The sequence below is a fragment of the Erpetoichthys calabaricus genome, chromosome 5 (assembly GCF_900747795.2).
Source record: "Erpetoichthys calabaricus chromosome 5, fErpCal1.3, whole genome shotgun sequence".
Taxonomy (NCBI): domain Eukaryota; kingdom Metazoa; phylum Chordata; class Cladistia; order Polypteriformes; family Polypteridae; genus Erpetoichthys; species Erpetoichthys calabaricus.
The window spans coordinates 27,336,604-27,357,789 of record NC_041398.2 but is presented as its reverse complement, the minus strand read 5'-3'; the positions used below and the strand labels follow the sequence as shown (position 1 = coordinate 27,357,789).

The window sequence follows — 21,186 nt, the reverse complement described above, 5'->3', positions numbered from 1 at the left end:
TATCATTCCATTAAATTGGAAAAATAGAAAAGTTCACCTGCATTCTATAATTTGAAATTGTTGATTGAAGTTTCCTTATGGGTATCACCTGATGGTGTTCACTTGACTTTTCTTTTACTCATCAATTACAGAAATTAAGTAATTTTAAAAATGTATCACTACCTATATGAATATATTTTACAATATGTTATAAAATACTTTTAAGAATAAATATATTAGCATATCTTGCAGTATACCAAAATATATTGTAAAAATTGAAAATTATTGTTGTTTTAATATATTGCAATATACTGTATTTCATCCATCCATTATTCATCCCGCTATATCCTAACTACAGGGTCATGGGGGTCTGCTGGAGCCAATCCCAGCCAACACAGGGCACAAGGCAGAAAACAATCCCCAGGCAGGGCGCCAGCCCACCGCAGGGCGCACACACACATACACCCCAAGCACAACTTAGAATCGCCAATGCACCTAACCTGCATGTCTTTGGACTGAGGAAACCGGAGTACCTGGAGGGAACCCACGTAGATACGGGGAGAACATGAAAACTCTGCGCAGGGAGGACCTGGGAAGTGAACCCGGGTCTCCTAACTGCGAGGCAGCAGCGCTACCCACTGCTAAAATACTAAAATACTAAGAATAATATACTGAAAGATATTTTAGAAACTGTTGCAATACTTTCTCAAATATACAGTAATTTGTAGGTAAAATATATGGCTATTTTTTATATTGCAATACTGTATATTCTAAAAATATATTAGCCTTACATTTTACCCCACCTATAATATATTGTAAAATACAGTATGTAAATTATTGCCATGTCACTATTTTAAAATACTAGGAATAATACAGTATACTGCAAGTCACATTTTCCAATTGATATTACAGTATATTTTAAATATATTACAAATTCTAGTTATGATATACTATTCACTATATTTTAGAGTATATAGAAATTTCTGTATATATTTATATATATTTGTGATGTTTGTATATTAAAGTATACTTTTTAAATATATCAACTAGGCATTGAATGTATCATGTAACAAATATGTCTTCTGTGTTACTTATATTAAGATATCTTCTAGATCAAAATGCACTGTGACACAACACAGTTTATCAAAATTATGTTAACTGAGAACAGGTAACTAGTAAGGCTGTAAAATGAAGTCAATGTATGCATGTGGAGCTACTGACTTCAGTTAAAGGGAATTAAATATAATTTAATTAATAATTAATAATATATAAACTGTCTTGGATCTTGACTCACAACATATTGCAGGTTGTAAAGTGTTTATTTTTGGAAAGTATTTTTTATTAAGGGAAATGTATGTTCGAGGTAAATATGATACCTTCTCAAATATAATATATATATATTTGAACTTCATATATTAATATTATTAATATTAACATTAATATTATATATATTAATTAATCTAATATAAAAGATATGTCAATATTATATCTTATACATATATAGTATACATTTTTGTAGAGAATGACATTATGACACAGTATAATGGCAAGTTATCAATCTTCCCTCCTGCGTCTCTAATTTTTCATTTTTCTGTACCTGTACTATATCTTTTGACAACTAACTAGAGTGGAGTGAAACTCAGTTATAGAATATAAGTAGTAAGAATATGGAGACATACTGTGGCAGGCTTAGTTAGAGAATTTCTCACTGGGTCATGAGATACTTGTATAAGCCCTCTGTAATATGTGGTGAGGAGTCACATGTTCACTTCTTGTTTGTTCTGTATTTGTGCTCTTTCAAATGAGTTCATTTTTGCTTCTGTAGCAAATAAAAGAAGACTTCTTGTGAAGTGTTGTGTGATCGTCACTTCTCTGGCAATCATATGTGCAGTTGTAGCAACTTCAGTGTTCCTGTCACAGGGTAAGTATTTGCAATTTTTGTTACTGACCCCTAAATCCCATTCCCAGTATACATCAAGAATTTTATCTTCATGAAACTCTGTTGTCAAAAGATGAAATGTCCTTAGCAGGACAGAGGTAGGAACAGTCAGACTACCAGTCAGTGACATCCTGTTAACTGCAGACAAATTACATTGAAGCAGCTTTTTATACACACCTGTGACCACCAGGGACACACAGCCTAACAACCCAACCCTGTGTTATGGTAATAGGTAGACAAAATCGTGACTTATGTAAACCAAAATGGAATCCCCCCAAAAAAAGAGCAAAACAAAACATTACCAAAATAAACTGTTTCTTTCTTCAAAATAAAGGTAATCTCAATTTCTACTTACAGAAAAATATATAAAGCTTGAAAATGTTTTCAAATGTTTGCAGAATCAGATCTGCTGTGGAAACCCGTAACGTCAGCTGTCGAAAGAAGAAGAAGTCAGAATCACAACAAATACCATGATTTTTTTCTCCATAAAGGCCGGTGCTGTGCACTTTTTGGTTTTGCAAGACTGAGGATAGAAACTGCAAACATTTGCGTTTGTGATTTTGGTTGGGATTTACTGATAAAGATTGTTGCTTGAAGTTTTGAGTATGATTTATTTTTCTCAGATTTTGTGCTTGACAAACAATAAGGTTGACTCTGTGGTTACAAACTTGATTAGGCTTTGACTCGCATTTCATCTTCTGCTCTCTTTTTTTTCTTGATAAACTGCCTGTTGTTTCACCTTAGTAGTGCAGTTATAAATCCTCCACATATTGTTTCTACTTTGGTGCTAAATTTGTTCTTGACATATTAATAATATATTAATAATTGTCCGAGTGCAATGACTCTGATAAATTGAAAGTTTGGAGCAACACATTCTTCAAAATGTATGTGCTAGTTTTTACAGTATTTTATTTAGTTTTCTGCAAACATGCTAGCAAGGAAACATCATCATAAGAACATCAGAACATAAGAAATTTGACAATTCATTAAGCCTGTTTGTTTCGTTAATAGCCGAGTTCTCCCGATATCTCCTCCAGATTCTTCTTCAGGTTGTCAAGGTTTCTGCTTCAACTCCATGTCTCAGTTGTCTGTTCCAGAGTCCCACAATTCTTTGCATAAAGAAGTGCTTCCTGGCTTCAGTTTTAAATGTGGTGATCATCATCGATCCTGTACAAGGCGAGTCTGGGTACTGACTGATGACATCTTCTGTTTGATTTTAGGTTCCAAGAATGCTGCGCTTAACTCATTGAACCCTGAAGGTAGAGTAATTCCTCTTATTTATTTACTCTTTTTAATCACTGTATTTGTTTATTCACACATTATTTTCCATATCTTTAGTTATTAGGGTTTAAGCAAAATAAAATTATAACCTGACAAACCCAATGTTGGTTGAATTTGAACTTTGAATTTGCTCACTCGACAGACATCCCAGATAAACTTTCAATATGTAAAGCTCTTACTGAACTTACAATGCAATGCAGTGTTTCTCTTATTGGAAAGGGCAGAATTCTGACAAAATAATGGAAATGATTATTGAACATTCGGTCATTTTACCATATCCTGATAAAATGTCAATGGCCTTTCTCACCAAAGATCTACACTTTTATTTCATATTGATTTATTTATTTTGATTTTATTTCAGCTGACCATGGTTAGATTCACTGTCCTTTTTAGGTGACTGTGGGGCATCCATTTTTCTGATTTCAAAGATTAAGAAGAAATGTTAGTTCGTTGTTGTGTAGCTTTCAGAGGTTTTCATAGCTTCATAAAGACATGTCACAGTTGGGCTGGAATGGGCCTTCTATATATAAGCAGAGGTGGGAAAAATTTATTCTGATGCAAATTGCAATTCATGAGGATAGTGATTATTAAATTACCACATTGATCAAAAATCAATATAGATGTTTAAAACTTAAGTTGATAATTAAAAAAAGGAAAAAAGTAAAGGTGTATTATTAGAACAGTGTATGTTACCTGTCCAACCAAATTGCATTTTTAAGTCATTAGCATCACACCAAAAAAAAGTAAATTTATGGTTGCATAATGGTATAATGACTCTTGTTCAGTAAGCGGATGCCAAAAACGCCACTTGTTTTTAAGATTAGGCACCCTTAAACTATTTTAAGATTAGGCACCTACTCTACATTTTTAAGATTAGGGACCCTGGTATACCCGGCCTTACCCCCACGAACCTTAAGTTCAGGGTTTTTAGTAGGGGTAGGCCACTCTAAAACAAACAACAAGAAGGAGATGGTGTTTGCTTTCTGATCAAGACTCATGGTACAATTATACATAACTTACATTCTGTTGCACACTGTTAAATTTTCTTGGTGTAATGCATTTACACCGAGTTTAGTTTCTATACTAAGTAGGTACGGCCAGTGTTACAGTCAAAAAGATGAAGTATCAGAAATTCATCTACAGCAGGGTTCTGTCCTGGAGGGTTGCAGTGGATGCAGGTTTTCATTCTGACCCTTTCCTTAATTAGTGACCTGTTTTTGGTGCTAATTAACTTCTTTTGAATTACTTTTAATTGACTTGTTTTTAATATTTGTTTCCCTGAATTTCTTCATTGTTCCCCTGAAATCGCTTCATTTCTTTCCTTAAACGGCACCCAAACAGAAATGAAATGAGGAGTGAGCCAACAGAAGATCAACTATGTCAGGACTTCAAACTCCAACCAATTTCACTCCAGCCAGTTGCTTAATTAAGTGCTGAGTCTTGTCATTAATTAAACCCCTTCTTTAATTCTTTAATTAATGGCTTATTGCTGCTCTCATTGTGCATTAGCAGACATTTCTGAAATCGTTGATTTTCTCTTTTCTAAGAGTACTGTTAAAATGTTTTGTGGACCTGAGCAGATCAGCATTCCTGAGATCTTCACCTTTCTTTATTTTCAGATATTGTATGATGGACACCAGTTATTTTGGCTTATTTTGTATCTCATTACTGTTTGGCAGCTAATTAAGGAAAAAGAAACAATTAAGGGTTCTGAGTCTTCAAGAGCAAGTCAAATAAAATGAATTCAAAAAAGTTAATTAGCAACAAAAACAGGTCACTAATTAAGGAAAGGGCCAGAATGAAAACCTGAAGCTACTGCAACCCTCCAGGAATTCAGTTTGAGATCATCAATCTACAGGTTCATGCGGGACCTTCTTATTTCAAATCTAAAGCATGGACTCACTTTGGGTTTTAAAAAGTTAACTGACAATTCAACATTAACATAAAATCCTCTATGAAGAAATACAATATTGTGGAAAGACCAGTAATATGTATACACATCTCACTTGACACCACTGAAGCTGAATCTGTTGCAAAGTCGACTAGACCATGGGTAGGCAACGTCGGTCCTGGAGTGCCACAGTATGTGCAGGCTTTTGTTCCAACCCAGTTCCTTAACGAGAACTCAATTATTGCTGATGAAGCACATATTGCTTAAGTGACATTTTAATGCTTCATTTTAGTGGTCTCGCTTGTTAAGGTTCTCCAACCTTAATTGCTTATTTCAATCTTAAACTGCTGCATTCAGTGTTTTAATTGCTCCTTATTAGCAATAAGATGTAAAAGACAAAGCAGCCAGCAGTTCTCCAGCTAGCTTTTTTCCAATTACATCTGTGTATGTTCATCATGCACTGTTTGATTTAATAAAACACTTAATAGAAAAATGTGACAGACTGAAAATGATCTGTTTTAGGCTTCAAATCATTTGGATGATATCCTTGGAAAGGAAAAAAATCTACGATATAAAAGCCTTACATTGCACAGACTAACAAGCCATAAAATTAAATAAGGTCTGAGATTGGCAATGATTGGTTTCTAATTAAGCAATTGGGTTGGAATGAAAACCTGTAGCCACTGCGGCTCACCAGGACCGACATTGCCTACCCCTGTTTTACATCTAATTGCTAATAAGGAGCAATTAAAACACTGAATGCAGCAGTTTAAGATTGAAATAAGCAATTAAGGTTGGAGAACCTTAACAAGCGAGACCACTAAAATGAAGCATTAAAATGTCACTTAAGCAATATGTGCTTCATCAGCAATAATTGAGTTCTCGTTAAGGAACTGGGTTGGAACAAAAACCTGCACATACTGTGGCACTCCAGGACCGACGTTGCCTACCCCTGGACTAGACAACAAACTCTGGATGAAACTTTAAACATAAAAGGTCCATTGCATATTTTATTTGCAATAAACTCTGTCAGTATGTTGTCACAGGAAATTCTGGTTTTTGCAATACGACCCATAAAATGGAACTGAAGTATGTTGACTTATCAACTCTTATTTCCATCCAGTGCTTAAAATCCACCATAAAACAAAGTCAGAAAAAAAACAAACAAAAAAAACAGTTATTTAGTAATATAGTAGAGCTGCTCAGAGATGTGACGTATCATCTTCAAAAGTTTTGCTGGTTTATATCACAGTAACACCATGTCTCATAGTTTAGGGTGAATGGTGTCTGTATTCACACAGGATTCACACATCAGTTGTGCTCGTAAGTCATAAAAGGAGTTTGTGCATTTATATCTACAACAGAAGCTATGAAACACATTTCCTCTTTAATGTTACTAACAGTATTTGTACAAAAATACATTTTCCTTTATAATTGTGTATTTAAAGTCAATTGAGATTCTCAAATAATGTGCTGGTTCTTAACAGCATACTGTACATTTTGCGTGTGTGGACTTTTTTTGGAATTACCGGCTTGATATGATGAATTTTTTGTTGTTGTTTAAGTTCTTCCATTTATTTGTGTGTGGATGCTCCCTTTTATATTTTCAGCACGGTGGTGTGTTAGTGCTCATTTACAGTAGGAGCTAGTTCAGTAGGCAGTCATCCATATTGACTGTGTTAAAGATGGGATGAAACTCAATGTAATTGTGCTGTTAGGTTTAACATTAGGGCCCTTGCCAGATCTGGACCACATACTGTTCATCCCTATATATTGTACTTGTATAACTCTGCAACATATTTATAAATATTTTTATTTTTTAATTTTACATACCAGCTAGTCATAACAGCCATTTAGGAAAACGTAACTGAAGTTAACACTTACAGGTTTTACTACAAACCCTCACGTTTTTAAACTTTTAGCAAGCAGTACATATTTTCAAGTTTCTAGTGACACATGTTGATTCTGTTTCTTTGCTCTTCAAATGACTCAGTAGCAAATTCTGTGCTTCTAGAAAGCTGATTGTGGTTTCATTTTTGTGTCAGTAAAAGTGTGACAAGTGACAAAACTGAGAAAAGAAATGCATTAACAAAAAACATCTTACTTTGAGCCAAAATAGGATTGGGTCAAAGCTGAATAAAACATTCAAAAATATTCATGGGCAGAATCAGAAGAAAGCAACTCCTGTTGTCACACATGGGTGCATAGGAAACACTTTGAAGGCTCAGGTAAGACAAACAGAGGGCGCACCCGCTGATGCTTACAATCTCTCCTCTGTCAGTTAATAAATGTATCACTTTCTTGCACGTATCAACCAACCATCAGCTAGTTACTCTCCTTGATGATAGTTTATGGATGTGTAAATTTAGCTAGCCAACAGGTCTACTTGGATGCTGTCACTCAATACACACTACGGACTTTTTCTCCTTAGTTGCTCTCATCTAACACAAAATGGCAGGATTTAGAAAACAGCCAGTTTTGCTATATAAAAAATATTTTGCCTGAATTAGATTTATATGTACTTTTTTTTTGCAGGCCCATTCATATTATAAATGCATATTTTGATTTAAACAATTTAATAGCTATAAAATATACTACCGTAAGGTTCTATTCAATAAGGGCGCGCACAAAAAGGCGACCTTCAAAAGGACGACCTCAATTGGGCGCGGAGAATAAAAGCGTACATAAATAAAAGCGATCTTCAAAAGGGCGACCCCAATTGAGCGCCGAATAAAGGCGCGCGTAAATAAAGGCGAGCTTCAAAAGGACGACCTCAATTGAGCGCCGAATAAATGCGCGCGCAAATAAAGGAGCGCTTCAAAAGGATGACCTTCGGAGCGAATTAAATTAATTGTCCTTGATTATGCTAATAGACCGCATCTCGAATATCTACGTGGCATTGCACATAATGTACAGCTTCAAGTGTAACTTGCTTTCACCTTTTTATACATTAAGTCATTGCCTTAATCTAATTTTCTGTAATTTTGAAAACAACGAAATATAGAGAGCTTTAGAAATAGTTCGTTAGAAGTAGTTCGTTAGAAGTTCATGCATTAATTAATTGGATGTTTTAATATTTTTGCTTTCACCTTTTTATACGTTCAGTCATTGCCTTTATCTAATAAATTTTCTGTAATTTTGTTGCGTTTGCCTTTATTCGCTGCGCCCAATTGACGTCACCCTTTTGAAGCACTCCTTTATTTATGTGCGCAGTTATTCGGCGCTCAGTTGAGGTCGTCCTTTTGAAGCTCGCCTTTATTTGCACGCGCCTTTATTCGGCGCTCAATTGAGGTCGCCCTTTTGAAGATCGCTTTTATTTATGTGCGCTTATATTCGCCGCACCCAATTGAGGTCGCCCTTTTGAAGGTCGCCTTTATGTGCGCGCCCTTATTGACGGATACCCTACTGTAAGCACCTGCTTAATTTCAATAGAATATCAGCTTATAAAAGTTACTTAGATTATGGTATACTCATTTACCCCCTGTAGGTTAGCATGGTTTCGAACTTTCTTAGTTAGCTATTGTGGTGTACAGCGCGAGCCCTAGCCTGGCTGGGACACCTCAACACTGGAAGGACCAGGGGCCTCATGTATAAACGGTTCCTGTTTTCACGCTCAAATCGCAGCGTCAAAGCAGTGCTTTTGTTCCAGTGTGGTTTCCCTTTCTTTTTTAGATCCACATCCCTGACGCGGCTTTATCATATACACTGAAATTAACCACATATTATTTATTAGTTTAAGGCATCTGATTGTAATTAACCTGTAACAATATAATGGTCCATGGAATGGCCAAACTATTCCAAATATCAAAGCTGCTTTAGCATTGTTACTCTCACTGCACCTTCTTTTTCTTCTTTCAGCTGCTCCCGTTAGGGGTTGCCACAGCGGATCATCTTTTTCCAAATTACTCTCACAGCACCACTTGGAGTATTTATATCACTGTATCTGAGTGTGAATCACAGCTGTACAGCAGCTGATCAGAAAGAGAATTATCGGTATACAGCATCAAGCACACGCTGCCTCAGCTATTCTGCCTATTTGAACTGCTCTCATACGGCAAATGCTTCAGAGCCTTTCCTGTAGGGACATCATGGTTCAGAAACAGTTTCATCCCAAGAACTACAAGCACAGTAAATCAGTCCATCAAGTGCTCCTTGTAGAACTTTTTGAACTCTATAAGTACAATTACCTCACTGTGAACTTGCGATACAGTTATAATATTGCACAACCTCCGCCATTTTATAAAGCGTGTATTTACATATAATGACGATATCACTTTTAAGATGAAATGCAGCAAAATATTTTTTTTACATTATACAGATAAAATGTTAACATGATTTAAAATAATCTATATTTTTAATGATTAAACATGTGAGGACACGGTGTCGCAGCGCTAGCAAGGAGCTGGCGCCCCGTTCAGGGATTGTTCTTGCCTCCCGCTGTATTCTTGCTGGGGCTGGTGCAACACTGGAAGGATAGATGGATAGAATAATTAAACACATACTTCGAAGATATTTCAATGTTCCTTAAAAGTTTTGAAGAATCGGCGTTCTGAGCTTACCGATGGCTTAACGTCTATTACAGAGCTGATTGTGTGGCGATTGGGTACTTGGAGAAAGAAAAGGAAGGACAGGAATTGGGGGTTAGTACATTTGAGAGAGACAGTACTGCTGCAATAAATTATTTCATTGAAGGTCGCGCATGGCGCAGCAAACATCTTGCATGAGGCAGGAACAATCTCTGGTTGGGGCGCCAGTTCATCACTATCACTGCGACATCGTGTTCCCATGTTTAATAACATATTTTAATTGATATGATATGAATGCTGAAATGTTATCAAGTATACATCTCAGTATTTAAATTATTCAGAGAACTGTAAAATCACAAATGTAATGGATTCTGTGTCCTGTCAGAGGAAGAGAAAGCCCATTTAAGAGGCACATAGTGATTCACACACATAGAACACATAGAAGAACACATACAAAAGAAAGCATTTAATGTGCTACTTTAGTTATGATAGGATTTGAGAAACTAGTAAATTAAATGATTTTAAGATGAAATTTATGATGTTTTAATTTAATGACAAAATAAACTGCGTGATTAAAGTGGAAATTTCGAGATTAAAGTTGACATTTTGAGCTTTTTTCCCACTGTGTCCCTATTTTTTTTCTTTTCTCTGTACCTTAGTAAGCTTTCATATTACACTCAGACGGTGGGCTACGACTCACCTTTTCACTGCGACTTTGATATCTGACAACTTCTTTTTTATTTCAGGCACTGTGTGACTTTGTGAACATGAGCTTTCGAGTTTATCCGACACTCTTTGTCATTCGATCTTCCTTTTGTTGTTTATATCACTGTTTAAACCAACAAATAGTATGCTTTTCTTTGACTCCACTTGGTATTTGCTGAAATTCTTCTACTTTTCCCTCTTGCTTTTGCCATTGCCTTTTCACAGAACACTGAGCTTAAGGGCTATTTATATTGATTTGCATATTCAAAGAGGCATAATTCTGGCACGTGCGTGCACATGCGTTACTTTTCACGCTGACCAGGATTTATGGAGCTAAAGAATGTGGAAGTTGGTGAATGCACAGATTTAGGCATCTGGATTTTTTTGCTTTTGTCCGTACGCCATTTTTTAGTGTGAATTCTATGCACGGCGTTACGCATGAGGTCCCAGGGGAGGGAGTGTATCCAGAGCATTACCTCCCCTGGAACGCTAGGTGGCAGACTCCCTGGGTTGGAGCGGTGTCTCAGTCTTCAGCAGGGCTCCATGGGAGCTAGAGTGTGATGCAGCCCTGTTGGGTTCCGTGGGAGCCACCAGCAGAGGTGGGTAGAGTAGCCAAAAATTGTACTCAAGTAAGAGTAGCGTTACTTCAAAGTAATACTACTCAAGTAGAAGTAAAAGTAGTCATCCAAAAAATTAAGAGTAAGTAAGAGTAAAAAAGTATTTGGTGAAAAGACTACTCAAGTACCGAGTAACTGTTTGATCATAATAAATTATTTATTTTTTAGAAAATGTTGTAATAAGACAGACAAAAATATAAAATAATGTGCAAATTCTGCTATTTCCAAATAATAAAATAAAAAATCAGCAAAAATAAATAACATCTTTACAAAATAAAGATGCAAAAATAACACAAAGTTCCAAATCTCAGTTTTTCACAACAAAGCTTTTGAAGCCAATACCTACAGTAGGTAACATGTATGTTTGAACAGTGAAAACTATTTACAGTGACAAGATATACTGACTGTACACTGACAGTATAATACTGCATATTCACTTGCCCTCCAAATAGCACAGCTGATAGAAAATAACATTAGAACAAGGCAGCTTGTGCACGTAGAAGAAGTCTCACTTTACCTTGACTGGCCAGTTGCGGATAGTTGACACAGTTGACACAGTCACTGTAAAATAGATGTAGGATGCTCTTTTTAAAAAAATTAAAAATTGAGACTGCAATTAACATGAACAAGTGTCCTTATAACTGTTCTTATTTCTAAGTTCTGTAAGACATACACTGTCAGACAGATCACTGAATAATGCACAGACAGAGAAGTTACTAGATACATAAACTGGGAAAGCACTGTATAATAGAAGATATAAAACTGTCGAGAAAAAAAAAACAGCTAGATAGATAGATAGATAGATAGATAGATAGATAGATAGATAGATAGATAGATAGATAGATAGATAGATAGATAGATAGATAGATAGATAGATAGATAGATAGATAGATAGATAGATAGATAGATAGATAGATAGATAGATTAACATGTGAAAGGCACTAGATAAACGGATAGATAGGGAAGGCACTTATATAATAGGCAGACAGAGAAAGCACTAGACAGATGCATAACAGTATTAGCTATATAGTAGTTTCATTTTATATATAATGTATATGTATTTTACAACTCGGAGAATTATGTCATAAAGAAATACATTAAACCATATATCAGTTGACACACGCTGCACGCAGGCAAGCGGGCAGTGAGAGTGGAGATAGATGTGAAAGACGCTAGATAGATTGTATACAACAGGCAAAAATAGCGACCACTTCACAACAGTACTAGTTATAATCAATGAAAGCATTAATTAATCAACAGAAATAACCGCAATCGACATTTTAATCTTAACGATTTACTTAAGAAAAAAAAGAAAAACGCCCCAGCACATCTATGAAAGCAGACGCTGCAGGCAGGCAGGCAGAGCAGCGAAAAGCGTAGAACAGCGCCCCCTGAAACGGAAGTGGCAGAAAATAGATCGCATCGGTAGTGGTTTAGCACTACCATAGAGAATGAATGGGAAACGGTTTAGGGAGTTTTAGCTAAAGAATACGTGGTGGCCGCGCGGGCTAAAGAATACACGGCGGCCATGCGGGACTGTGGGCTGTGCATGTTTGGAATACAATGTATATAATGGAAAAAAAGTAACGATTTGAGTATTGCCCAATGTAGCGGAGTAAGAGTAGCGTTTCTTCTTCACAAATGTACTCAAGTAAAAGTAAAAAGTATGGTGCAGTAAAACTACTCTTAGAAGTACAATTTTTAAAAAAAGTTAAAGTAAATGTAACGGAGTAAATGTAACTCGTTACTACCCACCTCTGGCCACCAGGAGGTGCTGCAGCTGCTGCTGAGCCCTTGGTTGCACCGCTTCCACCATACCCGAAAGTGCTGCTGTGAGTAGACCAATGAGTACCTGAAGCACTTCCAGGTTCCTTATAAAAGGAGCCAGCAGCCACTACTTTGAGAGCCAGAGTCAGGTGGGAGAAGACGAAGCTCGCCAGGAGGATTGGAGGAAAGCGGAGAGAGAAAGAAGAACAGTTTTATGTAATGCTGTTAACTATGCTGTACTTGTAGAAAACGGGGAAGGCGTTTCCCGTGAGGAAAAAGGAAAAAACTGAAAGCATGTGTGCGTAACTTGTGTCCTGTGTCTGTCTGTGTTGAGTTTGAGTGGCAGGCATGCCCTCTGCAGGCCACACTATTCATGTAAAAACAGAGTGTTAATTAAGCCAATGGCTTTCTGACCATTCTACATGAAATATGACTGTGTGACCAAACATAAAGAGAAATGAAGCAAGATAAATAAGCCTTAAATAGGACTTTCTTCAAACAAGAACTTTTCTTTTCCTTGTAATATTAATCTTTTCTCTATTTTTATGTGAACTGTTTGCTTTGAATTTTACTAAAACTTTTAAAACGATATTTGGATTCTGGAAATATTTGAATATGCATTGCACTATTGCCTGACTGTTGTATGAAGCAAACCAAAAGCTAGGGAACTTTAGTAATTCTGGATAAATACAGCCTCAATCACATACATTAAATTTGGGCTTGTATGGATCAAATACAGAGCATCTGATCTGTGTGACAACTATGAAGTACTCAAGAAGAAGCTAAAATGCAGAGAGAGATCTACTTATGTGAGATGTTCTAGCCTGCATTGACAAGAGAGTTGAGATTGACAGACACCTCATGGCGGAGGCAAGACCCCAAACACCGGCCTGAAAACCTAACTGATTATGAAAATGATGTCATCCAGATGCTGACAGAACATGTCAAGATTGTTCTCGTCAAAAATGGTTGTAACTTAGAGTGTGCTCCACATGACTGAAATTGTTCATTCACTTCATGCCTATGTCCACCTCAAAGGTTAAGAGAGTGTTCCTTTCTTTGGAACTGTCTAAACTCAAATTGGTACATTAATCTTGGCATGGAGATTGTGGCAAACCTCATAAAGATACCCCTGGAGAGTTCAGAAGAAGAAGATGCAGGGTTGCCGTGATGATGGCTGTGAGGAAATTAAGAGGCAGACGATTAAAATGACCACAAATAATGTACTAAAAGACTGGCGTTAACAGATCCAGAGGAGGATGATGGGAAAGGTGATAACAATGATGAACCTACAGTTATGCAATTCCTTGTGGTGTTGATGTAATAAAGTTTCCTTCTTGAAATCTTTTTTTGATCTTTTTAATTAATATACCAATTCTTCCTATTCAAAGTGCTATTATTTTAACTGAAATTGTCTATTATATAAACAAAAAATGTCCACATGCAGTTTCTATGTCAAATCTAATTTTTTGTCTTAAACGTTGGCATTCTTTTATTTGTGCACTACACTTTTTCTTCCCAGCATGCACTCATTCTTTAGTCTTGTTATGTTTTTAGCTCCAAGTTATTCTGTACCCTTTATCTGTGTGTCTAAACTCATAAACCCGGTAAAAGAAATGAGTCTGTTTATTGATTTATGATGTATTTTGGATTTTAGGCAAAAAAAGTGATACAGAAACTCAAGATAAAGTCACTTCTAAGCCATCAAATCCTGAAGGTGTAGTACATCTGCCTATTTCTATATTTATTGATTACTATATTCCATGCCTTGATCTACAAGAGTTTAAAAGAAATACAATTTGAAGCTGACCTAGAATAGTCTTATCAAATTTAAACTGTGAGAATGATTTTGAACTGATGCTCCTTGACATCATACCTTCCAGGATACCTCTTAATACTTAAAATTCTGTCTTAAATTAAATTAGGGATGTTGTTTTCACACAAGGGTCATCACAGATCTGTTTACTGTCATTTGCAAAGTACACAATGAAATTCTTACTTGCTTATTTTCTCAGAACAACTGCCAATAAAACAAATACAGTGGAACCTCGGTTTGCAAGCATAATTTGTTCTGGAAACGTGCTCGCAGTCCAAAGCACTCGTATATCAAAGTGAATTTCCCCATAAGAAATAATGGAAACTCAGATGATTTGTTCCACAACCCAAAACTATTCATATAAAAATGATTAATCCAAAATATAAAGTAAAAATACATAAAACAAATTAACCTGCACTTTACCTTTGAAAAGAATCATGGCTGGTGTGAGTGAGTTTCTAAACTCTTGTGAAATTCTAACCAACGGCAAATCGCAAAAAAGCGTCCCAAAGCAATCGCTGCCTCCCAGTGCTGTAGCAGTTCGCCGTAAAAGTGAATCCGAAAAGACCGCGGACATGCTATAAGCACCTGCCGTCGATGGGTGATACAAGGAAAAAGGAACATTATAAATGTGCAGGGCACAGTACTACTTGGCCACGGCCCTGCCTTACTGCTGTGTCTGTGTATAGGAGACTGGCGATCCCGCTACAATAAATAACCGCACTGATGCTGTTTCAAGCTGAATAAAGCTGGTGTTGCTACAGTACTGAGACTCAGCTTCGTGTTTTGGGGTGCAAGACGGGGACTCGCACGTCACAGCACACACGCGCACACACACACACAGTCATAATGTTGCAGTAAACAGTATACGCTCGTACGGATGTTGACTATATGAGTGAGGCACGCCGACTCAGATGGAGAATAGGAGACGATTGCAGCGAGTGAGAGAGAAGAACCATCAGCTCAGTTTTGATCACATGACCCTCAGCAGACAAAGCGTATACATACTGCTCGTATTGCAAGACCTCGCTCGTTTATCAAGTCAATATTTATTAAAAATTTTAGCTCGTCTTGCAAAACACTCATAAACCAAGTTACTCGCAAACCGAGGTTCCACTGTACCAACAAAAGACACACACACAAAGTATGCATAGCATACAATATAACAGCATATATAAATAAATATAACATAAGCAATATACAGTATGTTTACAAGTATTATATGCAACAATATTTGTTCTTAATGACTGACTGTTCAGCAACATTTTGACCTGTGGATAGAAACTGTCCCTGAATGGTCCTGTACCTTATATTATAATGTAGTGAGGAAAGTGTCTGTGCAGGATAACTGACATCTTTTTTATCCTGTTTGCCGTTCTCTGTCAGCGAGTGTTGTGTACGTCCTGAAGAGGAGGCAGCAGAGTGCCAGTAGCATTCTGTACAGCTTTCACTGCATGGTTTTATGAACTTGAGCAAGGCACATGCTGTACCATGATATGATGAGGCCAGAAAGGATGGACTCCACTGTGTCATCTGAGGAAGTAGAGACACTGCTGAGCCTTCTTGACAAGAGCCAAAATGTGCTGTGCCCACTTCAGGTCCACAGTGACAATCGCTCATAGAAAATTTTAAGCTGCTTAACCCATGGACAGCACAAACAGATTTCAATGTGATCTGCTTTGGTTTTGCAGACATTAATGGTGAAAATATTTAACTGGCACCACTGAGTTCAGCAGGTGAACATCTCCTCTGTAGTGTTGTAGTCATTGTTGGTGTACTTAATAACAAAGTTACAGTTGCGTCTGGCCACACAATCACAGGTGAACAATGAGTAGCACATTGCTTTATGGAGAGCCTGTGTTGTCAGTCAGTGTGAAGGATGTGAAGCTGCTAATCTGCACATGTTAAAATCTGTTTGTTACAAACTCCAAAATCCAGTTGCAGAGGGTGGCACTGAGTCCTAGTTTGACGTGATTGGTGGTCAGTTTTAGGTGCTGAGCTGTAAACTGCAAACAGTAATCTGGGACAATACTTTAACTCATGCAATATTGGACCGGTTGTGATAATAAGCAAAATGGAGATGATCAGGATGATCTGGAATATTCTGTTTAATGTGTTCCAGCACTTCATCACAATTGGAGTGAGTGCCACTGGTCTAGTAATTCATACAGTTCACTTGTGTTTTCTTAGGCACAGGAACAATTGATGTCCTATTGAAGTATGCAAGGACAACAGATTCTAACAGAAGAATATTAAGTCACAGTTGGGTCAGAATAATATCAAGTCATAGATGACTTTCAGTATTTGTCTGTAACATAGGCCCCACAGTAGATATTGCAAAGCTTTAAGTGTACAACCATGCTAAGACTAAACATTTAGACAAATATTTTAAAAGATATCTCCTTGACAGATTAAAAATGCCACATTATAGTATGTGCATATTAGAAGATATTACATTATGTCCTACTGACTGAGACTACTGACTCATCCATGAATCTGTGAATCTGTGAAGACATCCTAAAAAACACAAACTAGGAATGACCATCAAACATTAGGTAAATCTGCCATGTTTCACTTCACCTGCAGGTTCTCCTCACTCATTTTTAACAAGTACTGATACTGATCTTATTTAATCATGGAATGCACTTTCAACGTCTAGAGTGAGCTGCTTGTTCGACAAAAATAAATAAACACATGGAATGCAAGATTGAGATGTGATTTGGTATCATTTATTTTGAAACAGAACAATAATTACTGTTGGGTATGTTTAGAAGATGAAACAGATTAGCTAGTAGACTAGTAGTCTGTCTCAATTTTAATTCTCCATTTCCACAGTAGCACCACGGGGTCATGTTTGTCCATCTGGAGCACACACAGCATCCTAAGATAGGATTTCAGCCTCACTTCTTTCTCAGTACAGTTTAATTTTTGTTTTGCCATCCCAGTGAGTCTTTAACCTGATTCTCCTGTGTTTCTCTTATGTAGGAAGATATCCTGATAGAGGTTCATGAGTCTCACCTGAATTTTGAAATTGCAGAGAGAACTGAGTATTAAACACAGCACAAGACTCAAATTTTATCTTTGCAGGTTCACAGATCACTTTCACAACTTTGGGAGGCCACTCTTACTATTTTTCTAATGAGAAGAAAGCCTGGAGGAGCAGCATGGAGCTCTGTGCACAACATCAGTTGATCCTCGCTGTATTTAAGGATAAAGCCGAGATGGTAAAGAGCAGACGTGACGTGTCATTAATGAGTTGGTGAATGGGAATGGGGCTAATGGATCTTTGATAAAACAAGACACAAAAGTGGAGAGTAAGAAATGTGAACTCTTTGTGACCTCCATGAGACTTCTTTTGACTTCCATCTCCGTGTTGCCCAGAGCAGTGTGTTCTGTGAATTAATGTAAGAATGAATTAAGTGTAAAAGACATCAGCATTGAAAACATCAAACCTGTGCAGCTGTGTGTAGTCACTGTCTGGGTGGTCAGTAGAATCCACTTAGTGATTAACATTTAATCTTGAGTGGCAGAATTTACACACACCACTTTGTAAAGCACATCTGGGTTTGGGTTTTATTTTCATTAGTCTCACACAGACCTCACAGCACACTCTACATTTATTTTGTTTAATAGCCCTATAATTTAGAAAGAAATTACTTATAAATCACTTAGAAATATATTTCAGCAGATCTCCGACTGAGACAATATTGGTTAAAAGGTCACACAGAAAGTGATTCTTATAAAGTCTCACGGTTTAGTCCCGTTGAGATTCATGCAGTACCTAAGACTATGAAAAAACTACAGGGTGCTACAATGTCTCATTCTCTCATTTTAGTGCCACACATGCCACCTCCAGTCCCTTCTGTTCACTCCAACACAATGACAGTACAGTGTTTAATATCAGCTGTTCAGTACATTATGATGTGACATCACTGTTTCTTCTGCAGGAAAGAGTACAGGAGCACATCAAGACTCACAGCAATCACAACTACTGGATTGGACTGAGTAGAAATGACACCGGGTTAGGCTGGCACTGGGTGGACGGGACCCCACTGAATTCAATCAGGTGGTCTTCTTGTTCTCGGCCTTGTTATAAGACAGACCTGTTGTGTCATCTCTCAGGTGTCTCACACTCACTCTTTTCTCTCTTTATAGTTTCAGTTTGGACAGAAGTGACTCATCTCAAGAATGTTCCATGATAACAAGTTACGGCCTTAAAACCTCCAAATGTGCCACAGAAAACAAATGGATCTGTCAGAAGAGCAGAACTGGGAGTGACACAGGACCATCATAGGTGGGGTGAAGTACCCAGCTACTGTTTTCATTTTCACTGTCAGGAGTTACATTTATGATATGCTTGAATGCTTGTCTGATGCTATTGACTTGAGGTTATTCATTTGTATTATCGTGATTTCCCTCTACTTACCCTTCATTTATTTTCTTCAGGGATAAATGTAATCATCAGGTTCGTTACCAGGTTGGTTCTCCTGTCACACATTAAGATTAACACACACACATACATAGATATATGTATACACACAGGCTCTAAACACATACTGTAAATGCTGTATGAATGACTTATAAACCACCAAGATGTAATGATTACATAATTTGAATACATCTTGCCTGAAGAAGGGACCTGAGTTGCCTCAAAAGCTTGCATATTCTAATCCTTTTAGTGAGCCAATAAAAGGTCTCATTTTGCTTGACTTCTTTTATCTTGCAAGATTCTGTGGGGACATCATGTTAACATTTTGTCAAGGTGGAGGTGAAGAGCTTCTCTGTTTTTGTGCAGCTTTCATCTCTAAATTAAAGGCCTTTCTCCACATGGAGTTAATAATAATTACACAAATGATCTATAATCTTAAAATCACTGTGATATTTTATTACAAAATGGTGTTCTTTTTCCACACTAATCTTATTTACCTCAGGCTAACAAAAGCACAATAATAGGTGATATGTCTTTTTCCTATTGGGTAGATGATTCTAAAGGAAAGAAGTAAAAGATACAAGGTTCAAATTAATAAAAACTCAGAGTTAAAGTCATTGTCTAACAGCCCGCACTACTTGAGAGAATGTAACATTTCATGATTTGTCTGTAAGTGCTGGCTTTGTAAAAGTTTTTCAGATCAAGTTTCTTGTTATGTGCACACAGTACAATGAAGTTCTTATCTTGCATGACTCCTCAGAACAATAATAATGATACAGTGCCAACAAAAGATGGATTACAAGAAAACACACACACACACAAGTATACAGAGCATAATCAACTTTAATTAATAATAATTGTTTGTGTGTCCGTCCGGTTGATATGTCTCTGTCATTCCAATAGATGGCACATTACAATAATTAGCATTGCTTTTACAAATCCTGTACCAAATGGCATATAACAGACATACACATTGCATGGTGCACTGCAAATTTTAACAGATTTTAACTTAGATTTTCAAAGTCAAAGTCAAAGTGAACTTTATTGTCATCTTAGCCATATACAAGTATACAGATAGACGAAATTGCGAAGCTCAGGGTCCACAGTGTAACAACATGACATGCAAATAATAAATTAAAAATAGAATTAAAATTGAGGCAGTGTGGAAGAATTTTAACCTCTGTGTGTGTGTGTGTGTATATATATATATATATATATATATATATATATATATATATATATATATACTGTATATATATATATATATATATATATATATATATATATATATATATATATGGAAGAGAAGGTCTGTGATACGGTTTGCATATTTGCAGCTGGAGATCCACGAACACACACACAGAGGTTCAAATATAACCTCTGTATATATAAAATATATATACAGTTAGGTCCATAAATATTTGGACAGAGACAACTTTTTTCTAATTTTGGTTCTGTACATTACCACAATTAATTTTAAATGAAACAACTCAGATGTAGTGCCTTGAAGTGACCTTGACTTTGAAGTGCAGACTTTCAGCTTTAATTCAGTGGGGTGAACAAACAAATGCATACAAATGTGAGGCAACTAAAGCATTTTTTGAACACAATCCCTTCATTTCAGGGGCTCAAAAGTAATTGGACAAATGAAATAACTGGAAATAAAATGTTCATTTCTAATACTTGGTTGAAAACCCTTTGCTGGCAATGACAGCCTGAAGTCTTGAACTCATGGACATCACCAGATGCTGGGTTTCCTCCTTTTTAATGCTCTGCCAGGCCTTTACTGCAGCGGCTTTCAGTTGCTGTTTGTTTGTTGGCCTTTCTGTCTGAAGTTTAATCTTCAACAAGTGAAATGCACGCTCAGTTGGGTTAAGATCAGGTGACTGACTTGGCCATTCAAGAATTTTCCACTTCTTTGCTTTAATAAACTCCTGGGTTGCTTTGGCTGTATGTTTTGGGTCATTGTCCATCTATATCATGAAATGCCACCCAATCAATTTGACTGCATTTAGCTGGATTTGAGCAGACAGTATGTGTCTGAACACCTCAGAATTCATTCGCTGTTTCTGTCCTGTGTCACATCATCACTAAACACTAGTGTCCCAGTGCCACTGGCAGCCATGCACGCCCAAGCCATCACACTGCCTCCTCCGTGTTTTACAGATGATGTGGTATGCTTTGGATAATGAGCTGTTCCTTGCCTTCTCCATACTTTTTTCTTGCCATCATTCTG

General features: G+C 36.8%; 1 protein-coding gene and 1 long non-coding RNA gene across 2 annotated transcripts in view; one reads left to right on the top strand and one right to left on the bottom strand.

Moving 5' to 3' along the window:
- LOC127527783 (uncharacterized) overlaps positions 1-21,186 on the bottom strand; it is a 497,464-nt gene that overhangs the window by 463,027 nt on the left and 13,251 nt on the right. The window lies entirely within an intron of this gene.
- Positions 17,610-18,817, top strand: LOC127527776 (killer cell lectin-like receptor subfamily B member 1B allele B). The gene is made up of 3 exons (XM_051927620.1): positions 17,610-17,745; positions 18,469-18,587; positions 18,677-18,817. Exons 1-3 carry the CDS (start codon positions 17,686-17,688, stop codon positions 18,813-18,815), a joined length of 318 nt encoding a protein of 105 aa, XP_051783580.1. The 5' UTR covers positions 17,610-17,685; the 3' UTR covers positions 18,816-18,817.

Bases quoted from the DNA above. Each gene is read 5' to 3' on its own strand.
- LOC127527776 (XM_051927620.1), top strand. From the start codon at position 17,686: ATGGAGCTCTGTGCACAACATCAGTTGATCCTCGCTGTATTTAAGGAT. The intron at 17,746-18,468 runs GTAAAGAGCAGA...TTTCTTCTGCAG, and splicing joins TTAAGGATAAAGCCGAGATG to GAAAGAGTACAGGAGCACAT. The intron at 18,588-18,676 runs GTGGTCTTCTTG...CTCTCTTTATAG, and splicing joins ACCCCACTGAATTCAATCAG to TTTCAGTTTGGACAGAAGTG.